The 12,456-nt window shown below is 36.0% G+C and overlaps 2 protein-coding genes across 4 annotated transcripts in view; one reads left to right on the top strand and one right to left on the bottom strand.

Annotated features, from left to right (window-relative positions):
- ATF7IP (activating transcription factor 7 interacting protein) overlaps positions 1 to 11,162 on the top strand; it is a 122,260-nt gene extending 111,098 nt beyond the window's left edge. For all 3 annotated transcript variants that reach the window (XM_047787498.1, XM_047787499.1, XM_047787497.1), the window contains 3 exons: positions 202 to 384; positions 2,314 to 2,426; positions 5,723 to 11,162. In XM_047787498.1, the coding sequence (XP_047643454.1) occupies positions 202 to 384; positions 2,314 to 2,426; positions 5,723 to 6,142 (716 nt within the window). In that variant the 3' untranslated portion in view covers positions 6,143 to 11,162. The remainder of the gene's footprint in view (positions 1 to 201; positions 385 to 2,313; positions 2,427 to 5,722) is intronic.
- Positions 10,996 to 12,456, bottom strand: part of PLBD1 (phospholipase B domain containing 1) — a 70,335-nt gene continuing 68,874 nt past the window's right edge. The window contains exon 11 of the mRNA XM_047787501.1: positions 10,996 to 11,282. Coding sequence (XP_047643457.1) covers positions 11,115 to 11,282 — 168 coding nt within the window. The 3' untranslated portion in view covers positions 10,996 to 11,114. The remainder of the gene's footprint in view (positions 11,283 to 12,456) is intronic.

Raw genomic sequence — 12,456 nt, 5'->3', positions numbered from 1 at the left:
GTATTCTTTTCTTCAGAAGCTTGGATTGCAGTACTCATTTTGCTTGGTCCCATCATTCTTATCTTTCACAAAAGGAGGCTTTTGTCTCTACTTCTCTTTATTATGGTAAATTAGATTTGGTGTAAAGTTACTCATCATTTAATGCCATTTACTTAGCAAGAATTTACTGCATTTTTAATATATTTTTCTGCTTTTCATTAGCTCCAACCACCGTGAATGTAACACATCGTCCAGTAACTCAGGTGACCACGAGACTCCCTGTTCCAAGAGCTCCTGCAAATCACCAAGTGGTTTATACAACTCTCCCTGCACCACCAGCTCAGGCTCCCCTGAGAGGAACTGTTATGCAGGCTCCTGCTGTTCGGCAGGTCAATCCCCAAAATAGTAAGAGACTCTTCTTGTATCTGGCCCCAAGTTTCATGTAGTTCTATAGTGTTTAGTTGGAGTGGCTTATATTGACATTAAATTTAGCATGAAGTGCTAAATGTATTATTAAAGCTATTACTAATTCATTTTTCTTCCCTTAGGAGGTTTAACCAGAAAAATCGGATTTATATATTATAAGATTTGTGTTCTGTGTGTTGTCTCCAGTCTTAATTATTTATGGCGTCTATTATCGCAGTACCCTATTTGATGTTGGTCTATATTAAGAGACAACTTGCTTAATTAAAATAGGAATGCTCAATTGTGACTCAGCCCAGTTGGAGACAGCAGGTAAGGATAGCCTCCAGTGAAAGGGTCTTAAAGGTATGGAAGCTGGCTGAGAAATAAAAGATGGGAAAATATTAAAGGTAAAATATATCAATGTTCCCGTCGTGGCTCAGTGGTTAACGAATCCGACTAGGAACCCTGAGGTTTCGATCCCTGGCCTTGCTCAGTGGGTTAAGGATCCGGCGTTGCTGTGAGCTATTGTGTAGGTCGCAGATGCGGCTCAAATCTGGCATTTCTATGGCTCTGGCTACAGCTCCGATTAGACCCCTAGCCTGGGAACCTCCACATGCTGCATGCGGCACTAGAAAAGACAGAAAGACCAAAAAAAAAAAAAGAAAAGAAAAAAATATAAATATATATGTATCAAGTTTATATGGAAGGTATTTCTATTTATTTTTTTGAGTTGGCTTTGCTTTTATTTTTTTTTTATTAATCAAATGAATTTATCACATCTATAGTTATGTCATGATCATAATAATCCAGTTTCACAGGGGAAGGTATTTTTAAAGATTCATGAAAAATGACAAACAGAACCACCATGAACTAACTCTCCATCAGGCTAAGAAATAAAGCCTTATCAGTAGTGTGCCCACCCTTAATTGCATCTCTCTCCCTTTCTGTCAGAGGCAACCATCATCCTTACTTTCTGTTTTTTCTGTATGGTTTTGCAACCTATATAGGGATCACTAAAAATATTTAGTTTTGCAAAATTTAATAGTGAGGACAAATGTAGCTGTTTCAAGAAAACTTTAATACTGCCATTATTAGGTGATGGCTCCTAGGAGAAAATAAACTTAGCAGAGTCTTTGGTTCACATTCTGGTTTCAACTTGGTCGAGTTTATAAAGGGCTTTCTCTGGGGAAATCACTCAGCACTATCATGAATGAGTTCTGGGAAACTGGGCTTACCACAGTCAGGGTACCCGGGAGGTACTTGAATGTATGTCAGGAATATGGTTGGATCATGGGTGGCTTCTAAATTTTTGGCTGTTGTTGCCCTGTTATATGTCGTAAGAGTTTTCTTTTGGACAAAATGAGTATCCTCAGCTAATCGGTAGGGCATGGAAAGAATGAGAGGAACCTCATTAACACAAGGCGAAGATAACTTAGTTGAGATTTCTGTCCTAGAGACAGCAGAGATCTTTGTGAAGATAGCTTCAGTTTTTTTGTCTTTAGAGTCACACTGCTCGTTTTGGCCAGTTTACCTTCTACATGTTTTGTACTGCCAGTGTTTCAGTGTTCTAGGATTTTTGCTTATAGTCCTCTTTCTCTCCTGCGCTGGATCTCCTGTTTACTGTGTCTCCTGTTTTCCTCTTGATTTTCTCTCTCATGTGGGTGGCGTACATCTTCCAGTGGCTGGAACATTTCCTCAGTGGGAAGAAAGATTAATGGAGGTGGATTTTTTTTGGTGCTTGTAAATATGAGAATTTCTTTATCCTCATGCTCAAATGATACTTTGGCTGAGTATAAACTGCTAGATTAGAAATATTTTTGCTTTTGAAGTTTAAAAACCTCACTTTATTTGCTGACTTAAAGTGTTTGATCAGTGTTCCACCAAATTTAGAATAGAATTCTTATTTTATACCTTAATTTTCTTTTGTAGGTGTTACAGTTCGAGTGCCTCAAGCAACTACATATGTTGTAAACAATGGATTAACCCTGGGATCCACAGGACCTCAGCTCACAGTGCATCACCGACCACCACAAGTGCATACTGTAAGTGTGGACACTTAGCTGCACAAGACTCTCACGTGTAAAGCTGTCAAGTATTATTGCAATTAACATTTTTTCTTTAAACTAGTTTTATTGAAAGGATATGACAAGTCTTGAGTTTTTCCAGCAGAAGTTTATTGAAGAGAATAGGTCTTACCATTATGAGCAACTGTTTCTAGGAGTAATGGTAAATAAAGGATTATTGCTTTCGCTTGTGGCGATGTCCAGTGTATAAAAAGAGTCCTCATCTGGGACATGTGATCATTTTAACTTACGGTTAAATTAAAAAGAGCATTTTGGGGTATTAAGAGTATTTTAATAAGTTTTTTTTCATGTTCTAGCTTAATTTTTTTCCTCAAAATCTTTTACTAGTTCTGTCACATTGCAAACACCGTGTTTTCTTCTTAAGTTTTTTAAGAAAAAAATTTAAAAATTAACTATGGTTAATTTATAATACTGTGTTAGTTTCAGCTATATAGCTTCATATTCTTTTCCATTATAGGTTATTACAAGATACTGAATGTAGTTCTGTGCTACTCAGTACATTCTTGTTGGTTACCTATTTTATATAGAGTAGTGTATATATGTTAATCCCACACTCCTAATTTATCCCTCCTCCTTCCCTTCCCCCTTTGGTAACCTTAAGTTTGTTTTCTATGTATGTGAGTCTGTTTCTGTTTTGTAAACAAGTTTATTTGTGTTAGTTTTTTAGATTGCACAAGTAAGTGATATATAATATTTGTCTTTCTCAGACTTATCACTTTATTGTTTTTAATAATCCACTGGTATTGAGAATTCACTTGTTAAGAGATAAAAGAGAAAAAACCAAAGAGTTTTAGTCTCCACAACAATGTCGCATTATTCTGTGACATGATTATAACAGTATTTGGTATGATATACCATGTAAATGGAAATGCTGGCTTCAGAAGGAGGAGGATATTGAGGATGATAGAACTTTTTGCCAAGCAAAACATCCTTTTAAAAATATGCATAGTAATGGCTAACATTTGTTAAGTGCTTTCTGTGTGCCGAGCACGGTTAATGGTCTTGATCCCTATACAGGAATTCTTTGAACTCTTGCTCTCCTTTTTGTTCTTTATTATAGGTATGGCTGCTCATGTACAGATGGTTGAGTAACCAGCCCAGGGTCATACATGCCTCATAAAAACCTATATATTCCAGATCCAGAGCCTGTGTTCCTACCTGCTATTATTTTATTGTCCCACTACAATGGAAAAGTTAATGTTAGTAAAGTACTTAATGCACAAGGCACTCCACTATGTTATATGTATAATTTTAATTCTCATAATGCTAATGCGGATTAATATTCTTCTTTTAATAGAAAAAGATACTGTGTCACAAAGATGTTAAGTAACTGCTCATTATCATAACAAGCTAGTGTCAGAGGCAGAGCCATTTTAAAACTCAGATTTTCTGATCCCGGCCTCCAGCACATTTTCACAGTGCTTCAGATCTGGTCCTGTTAGGATATGTGACAAATATATCATTACTGTTATTTGCAACTATAAATCACTTATTTTATTTTATATTCCTTCAAGAAATATATAGTAAAAAATCTTTTATTTGTACCACAGTTTTGCAATTTTGATGACCTATCAGAGGTTTTTTTTTTAAACAGAATTGAAAAAAAAAACAAAACAGGATTCCATGATGTATGTCTTAGAATAAACTGTGTATCTCACAGTAGGAACATTCTAATTTTACTTTAATTAATTTTATCTGTAAAACTTCTATAAAAATCCATTGCAATAGCAAAAACAAAACAAACTCAGTTAACTCAACTAGTTTTGGGATATGAGAAGATTCAGTATCCTAAAATTTTAAGAATTAGAAGGGGACATTGCTGGCCATTTAAGCTGTTATCATACTCCTTATCATACCTATTCCCTCCAATCAAATTCATGGCTTCAGCTTGGAAACTATGTTTATTTAATGTTATTTACTTGAGAGAGGAAATACAGCCACATAGCCAATATTCACATCAGTCCTTCAGCTTTCATTGCTTTGTCTTATTTGAATTTGATTTTTTTCTCTATCTTTATATTTATTTTAGCTTTTAAACTTTGGATTATACTTTTTTCCAGACATGTATTTGAATTTTTTCCACTAGGCATGTGAATTTTAGCATGTTTGCATTCCTTGAAAATATTTGGCATATCCTTTTTAAGTTGTTACTGTGTGCACATTACTAATACTAAACCTTGAGAAGGCATGGAAATTAATTTGATATCATCAGACCTTCACAGAATTCACTATGTAGTGTGTGCAAATCATTCATTTAAAGAAATGCATATTAAAACTAGTTTTTATTAAAATTAATTTCAGTTAAGGAAGTCTTATTTATTTCAATACATCTCAGCTAAAGCCAGTGTGCAATGATATGTTTCACTTGAGGAAGAAAAAGACCCCTTAGTTTCATATTTCCTGGCTCTCTCTTTCTTGAATCGTTTTGGAAGAATTGTTATCACTGTAATTGTAAAACCCAGATATGTTAGACAAATCACTTTGGCTTCCTCAGCTTAGTATTCATTTTTTGTCATCAGGCCGTAACTTACCTTTCCAAATTTATATTTTCTTCCTCACATACCCTATGTCTGAGTAAAAGTTAATAGTTGTTTTTGCCCTTAAGTCCCCTCTCTTGCCTATCCCCATTCCCGTGCTCATGCTTTTACTTATTGGCAGAAAGGTATGCAGTTATTTCTACATTTACGAATTCTGTCTTTCACAGTCCAATATAAATGTCAACTTTTTCATGTAGACGGACCATGAACATAATATACATTCAGCATTCAGTGGGCTTATTTATAAGAGTATGGTACAGCCTTGATATGAAAAAACAGTTAAAAATGAAAGTAGAGTTGGTGCTCCAATTTCATATGATAGACTGCCACACGTTATTAAAAATGTTATGTTATATTAAAATAAGAATCTGTAGTATAAATCATTAAATCACAAATTATTTTGTTAGAAGTTGATGATTATTTCAGTTTTCGTTAAGATGATGTTCCATCAGCAAGGGCTTTTGTTTCCCAATGAAAATTCAATTATTTTAGACCTAGAAAATGTAGTAGCAGTAATCTTAGCACTCATGGTTTGGGGCATAATTGGTTCGAAATCATCAAATAGAGCTTGCCAGATGTGGTATGGTAGTTGGTATTTCCCAATAATTCTGATGTAAAATGAAGACTCTAAACGATCTCTGGAGTGTTACAGTTCGAGCATTCAGACACAGTCCTTTCTGTGATCATTGTTAATGAACATGACTCTTCTTTTGTTAGGAGCCCCCACGCCCTGTGCACCCAGCACCCTTACCAGAAGCCCCACAACCACAGCGTCTGCCCCCAGAAGCTGCCAGCACATCTCTGCCTCAGAAGCCACACTTGAAGTTAGCACGAGTTCAGAGTCAAAATGGCATTGTGCTGTCATGGAGTGTCCTTGAGGTAGATAGAAGCTGCGCCACTGTTGACAGCTACCATCTTTATGCTTACCACGAAGAACCCAGTGCCACTGTGCCCTCACAGTGGAAGAAGATTGGAGAAGTCAAGGCACTTCCCTTGCCCATGGCATGCACTCTCACCCAGTTTGTATCTGGCAGCAAATACTACTTTGCAGTACGAGCCAAGGATATTTATGGACGTTTTGGACCTTTCTGTGATCCTCAGTCAACGGATGTGATCTCTTCTTCCCAGAGCAGTTAAACCTTGGAGCCTTTATCTCTTCTTCTTTCAAAAGTTCCACTTTTTGGTCTTGTTTTAATCTTGTGCATGATACCCATTGTAAAATCCACATTGTGCAAGATTTCTTGGACAGATGTATATATACACTACATTTGTTTGTAATCAGAAGTAAATAAACTCAGCCCATAAAGCAGAATCTTTTCCTGAACAATTCAAGCTTCCAGAGTTTGAAATGTAAATGTGCACCTTGCTTTAGTTTTGAAGCTGGGGAATATGTGTGGGTGTTTGTGCTTTTCCGTATTTATGTGTTTTTTTTGCAGTGGAATCTCACATTTTCATACTCAAATTTACCTCTCTTCCAGTATGAAGGAAGTAGAACAAAGGACTTGAGGTATGTATCTGGCATGATTCTGCTTCTAAGAGATCTGTAGGTTCACAGATAAATGATTGAACCCAAATTAAAAATAAAAAGCAAGATGGTTAAATAGTTTAAAATAGGCTAATTTGAACACAGTAAAGGATCTATTCATATTTTCTTTTCTCTCTTCTGTGTTGTTAATTAGCTGAAAAAGGTCTGCAGTGGGCCCTCTCTTTTCTAATCTGGTTTTTACATTTATTTTGTGCCTTAAACACTTAACTATGAAAGTAAACAGGGCCATTTGTCCATTGTCGTTTACTCTTCCCTGTAAGCCTTTCAGTCTTCATTTCTTTTTTATCTCCACCAAATGTAGCACATTTCCCTCAATTTTAGACCAAGGCTTTTTATATATAGTATCATCGGTAACATCACTACATTTAACTCCAAAAATTTAACTTGCTCTTTTCTTCTAAGAAGATAAATGCTTTTTATTTGAAGGCATTGTTTGAATTAACTCTGTAAAGTGGACCAAGAGAAGACCACATTGTGTAAGAAAATTTTCCTTCAGACATAGTTGAGTATCTATGTTGCACACTGTGTTAGAGATTATGAAAGCAGTTCTAGTTCACTTTATAACCCAAAGCCTAGTATTCTTTCAAAGGAAGTAAGCAGTAAAATTCACAAAATACAGTGAGCTAAAATATCAAAGGGAAAGCTCCATTTCTTCTTTATTCTCATATCATTCTTCCTGTGTTAATCTTTGTTTTGATGGTGCTAAGTTTTATCTGATTTACCCTATGTTGGCTTTGGATAGAGTTTAAAGTGTACTCTCTGGGGTCATTCTATGTAACAATTAGATAAAACTCTTTTGCATCTCTATTCCTCTTCAATGTTAATCAGATTCGGCTTAGGTCACGGATTTTCAGTATGAGTGCCAGCTATGCTGGTATCAGGTACGTGTTTGAGTGTAGACAGCTTAAGACAGGAGAGCTGGTGTAATTTGGGGGATAGAGTGTTGTTGGTAGTATTGGAAAAGAATTCCTGGAGGTTGTGAAATACAGTTTCAAGTCATCTTCCCATATTATATTTGAGTTCATAAGTATAATTTTTTAAATAAATTAGTCATTAATTCTTCCTGGAATTTAAGAGGGAGCTGTCCCTTTTGTTAATGATGCTTCATTTGCAACTTTGATGGCTTATAATAGGAAGCATTCTAGTTGTAAAGAAACTCCTTTTTAGAGACTTTTACTGATCAGGGTGCTGATCATGTTGGGTGTGAATTTTGATTGATGCTGAAGAAAGCCTACAGATTGCCAAAATGTAAATGCTCCAAAACCTTCCTTTTGCTTTCATAAAATGAGATCACAATAATTATTTGCCAACCAACTATATAGACGTTACTCATTCTAGAACTAATGGTGAGGGTAAAGAAGTAGCCAATGTCATGCCAATGAAAAATTTTAAAGAGAGAAATTCATGATCTTCTAGATGTATGTGAACACCTGTCTTATATCTGTATGTATATATGTTTTTACCTGCAATGGTTGCAGTATTGATTATGTGTTCAAGATCATTCCTGTCTAAAGAATAGAAAGCCCATGTTCAAAATTGTTCTTTATTGGCCGGTTATATGGTCATATGGTAACAATTTGCTTACCTAGCCTAGAAAGATTCCCTTGGTGGATGTTTTTTTATTTATATTCACTAATCCTTTAAAAAAAAAAAAAGCTTTCATAACATTTATAATCAGGTGAAGAAAGTACAGTAGAGTGAAAATATTATTTTAGCCTATATTATCTCTGTCAAAGAAAAAAAGATCTTAAATAGTAACCCTAAAAGTAGATTTACTACAGTAAAATAAAGCTTTTTATTCCAGATAATGGAGGGAAGGTACAAAGAGATTGTAATTGTTTGAGGGAAAAGATGCTATAAAATGATCTTTCCTTCAATTAGCCTGCCACAGGATTTATAGGCAACAGTTACATTGGAGTTCCTGAAGGTACTGGGCCAGAACTCTAGGCTCTTATTTACGGCAGGTTTTAATGTCGATGAGTGCTTTCTTTCTGTTTGATTTGTTTCTTTGAGATAATGGAGGGCTCAACTAGAAATAGCTACTGATTACAGATTTTTTTTTTAATAGCAATTCACACTCCATGGTACCTTTTTTATTTCACAATATCTTTTCACAAAGTATTAAAAAAATATGCTTGATAATCCCATTTTGGGAATGCAAGTTTGCTACCATTTTAGCCTGACAATATTTGTGTAAGTATTGCCTTATTGGAAATTCTGGAAACTTAAAGATATTTCAACCTGAAACGTAGGATGTTTATATGACATTTAAAGGTAATTGTGATGTTTGTTACTCTCCACTTTGCACTTTGTCAGAGTAATTTTCACCCTGTTTTAAGTGTAAGTCTCACATTTTAAAATTATGTCCTTGCCAGTAGATTTATAAATTATATACAAAGATACCTGTTAACAGTTAACTCTATGAGGTAACTATATCGCTCTATTTCTCTGGACTCACTTTTTAAAATATGCAGAATACTGTGTGCTATTTAACACAGTAGAAGTTTATGAAAGAAGCATAGAGCTTTCTTCCTTGAAAAGTGAACATTTTTTGGGATACCTCTTGCCTCACAGAGATTCCATTTCCCCACTCTTCTGATACCATTTCCCATTTCTCCAGATACCATTTCCCCACTCTCCTGACCCGCATTGCCAGATATTAAATGAAAGGTTTAATAGGAAAAAAAAAAAAAGACCTAAAGAAAGGAGCTTAGATTTCATCTGTCTGAAAAAACCCTCAAGCAGGCTGCACCATACAGTTCTCTTACTTATTGGATAAGTATTAAGGTAGCTTTTTGGGTTTATTCTTTTGCTTACATTTTCCAAATTATTGTATATACAAGATGAGTGTTAATACTGCGTGATATGCATTTATCTTGTTCCTCAAATTTTCTAGTAGAATACAAGATTAACAAAATAATGCCTATGATATCCTCCTCTCTCTCTCTTATACACTATGATCTTAGTTTTTCATAATTTTAACTTTATCATTGACCAGTCATAGGCTTGTTTTATTCTAATTTCCAGAAAAACCGTGTTCCGGGATTAGATTATTGCAAATAACTATCTAAAAGCAACATATGATTCTGCTGGCCTTACTATTTACTGGGCAAATGATGCCCCCCTCCCCTTTCTTAAAATTTTGGGACAAGGAAAAAAAAGCATTAGAAAAATTCTTATAAAGTGTTTTTTGTTAGTGCGGCACATTTATGTAATTGCTAAGCTTATTCCCCTTGAGCCAGCCAGTTGGGAGGAATAGGATGATATACATGTTTTGTCTTCTGATCTTCAAATAGTTTTATCATGCTAAATAAGTTTTTTGATTTTTTAAATTTGTAGAGGCAGTTAAATACCCATCATTTATATTTAATTGCTGTCTTTTAAAAACAATTTTGTTTGTAAATAAGGTAACTGGGCAATCAAACACCTTTTGGGGATTCTGGCTTTAGTATTTTATCAGCCATTTCAAAATCAAATATAAAAATAAATCCTTTGTAGGAAACTTGCATCCTGACTTCTTTATTGCAATTGAAAGTGTAAATAATAAGATAATGTAAGACCTTCCTAATGTCTAATATAAACTGGGCTATAGCAAGTTGCCCTGTTTTTATTAGGTTTTGAAGGTTTTTGTGTGTGTGTGTGTGTGTTTTTTTTTTTTTTAAATGTACAGTAGAGTGGTGTCTGTATAAGTGTTTAACTGTAGTGGGATTTTGTCCAGCAAGCCTGAAATTTATACTTTGAAATAAATTACTGGGTTTTTAACATTCTGAGTACTCTGATTCATTCTGGTTCTTCTCAGCCCTTGTGTTTTTTCTTTTAGAAGTTTCCTACCTTGTTGACAATGACTGTTATACTGCTGAATATGGTTAATTTAACTTAACATGACAGTACCGGGGCACTCAAACCACATACTGTCCTCCAGCTTTGAAAGGAAAGTTGTTACGCAGAGTTGCTCCCAGCTTAGTCCTGCTGCATTTAACTAAAGGGAGAACACATTAAAGTTTGTTTTGTTGTGTGTCTGTCCTGTACTACAAAAAGACCCAACCGCTGCTTGTTAATGACCAGCAAAAAAAAAAAACACTAACTGCATTCCTATTGGAGGTTCTACCATCCCCCGGGGCTTTGCAATGAAGTAAGTTCAGTGGGGAAGGGGAAGGAGTCAGGCTGGATGAAGCACTCAACTCTCCACTCGCAAGAGCCCTGTCACATGGCACAGCTGCATCGGGGAACCTGGAAGGGGTCGTCTGTGTGGCCAGACATAAAAGGAGAGTGTGGGTCTTGGTGAGCGAGGGAGCAATTTCTATCATACTTTCTTGTATACATGCTTGTACACTGAAACCTGATATTTATCATGCATAATGTTTCTTCTCCAGTGTGTCACCCTGCAGTAAATGCCTGTTTTAAAAATGACAAAAGCAGCAATGGAAAAATGAAACTGATAGACTGAATTTAATATATTTTATTAAGACTAATTCTGAATGGAAATCATAGCTAAAAGAGTGCCTTTGGTATCTTATTTGCAGCCTTCTATTCCCTCATCTCCCTCCTTCGTTCTGTGTCAAGTTACAAAGTTGGTTTCATGGTAATAAAATCGAAGTTGTAGGCCTCTGGCATGCCTTCATGGAGAGTTTTGTTGAAATGGTTCCAGTGAAAAACAGGGAGGCCATCTTGTACTGTGGGCCCACTAATGGCATAGGCTGTATACGTGGATGCCAGGTGGATATCCGCCACCTGGAAAGAGACAGGAGGGGCATTTTAGAAAACCATTTGGAAAACACTTGAGTCCCTGTTGTTTTTCCTGCTCTTTCCCCAAAGTCACAATATCAGTTCCCCTTAAGTTCTTGCCAGTTTCCACAATATGCTCTTCTACATCCATTTGGCGTTCAAATGTGAATTGACTAGTAGAAACGTGTTGAATTAACATAGCCAAAAGTGTGAGATCAGGAGTCAGGTTACTCATATTCAGAACTGTACCTCCAAAACTTACTTTAAAATAATACCTGTATGACCCGGCTTTCTCACTTGGTTTTTTTGCTTGTTTGTTTGTTTTTTCAGGGCCGCACATGCAGCACATGGGGTTTTCCAGGCTGGGGGGTTGAATTGGGGCCACCTGCCTACGCCAGAGCCATAGCAGCCAGAGCCATAGCAACGTAGGATCCGAGCCACGTCTGCGACCTACACCACAGCTCACAGCAACACGGGATCCTTAACCCAATGAGCAAGGCCAGGGATCGAACCCGCAACCTCATGGTTCCTAGTCAGATTCGTTAACCACTGAGCCACGATGGGAACTCTTCAGCTTTCTCAGTTGTAAAAGTAGGTTAATAGCCCTACATCACAGGAGCGTTGTCATGAGGATGAATGAGATCAAATACCTGAAGCAGTGCCTAGAATATATTAATTCCTCAGTAAAAGTTACTAATCATTAGGTTATTCACAAAAGAAAGTAGAAGGAACTTGATATCAAAAAATGAGGTCCATGGTTCTTAAAAACACTTCAACGTTGGGTGGCAGTAGAATTTAAGCTTAGAAGGGAAAAAAGAAAATGTTCCATTAACTTCTGATTTTTTCCTCATATTCAGAATGGCTCAAGAGAAGTGATATTTTTAAAGTATATACTTCAACAGAAACTTTTTTGATGAAGAATTGGCAGCCTCTTGTCTCCTGCGAAAAGTAAATTTGGCAGATGGAAGCTTGGCTTGGATTCTCCCCAATCCAAGTAATTCTCTTTTGTGTATTCTGGAATGGTTATAACACATTTTACACACTTTACTGAATATTTGCCGATATCATTAAAAAGAAATAAATACAAAAACATGCACCGAGGCTTCATGGTCACTGCATGCACCAAATGATTTTTCACATTACACAACATTTTGAGAGTCATTAAGGTTAAAGCTTGGCT

This window comes from Phacochoerus africanus, chromosome 7, assembly GCF_016906955.1.
Source record: "Phacochoerus africanus isolate WHEZ1 chromosome 7, ROS_Pafr_v1, whole genome shotgun sequence".
Classification (NCBI taxonomy): domain Eukaryota; kingdom Metazoa; phylum Chordata; class Mammalia; order Artiodactyla; family Suidae; genus Phacochoerus; species Phacochoerus africanus.
The sequence above is the reverse complement of the archived record's forward strand: the minus strand, read 5'-3'. Positions and strand labels throughout refer to the sequence as shown.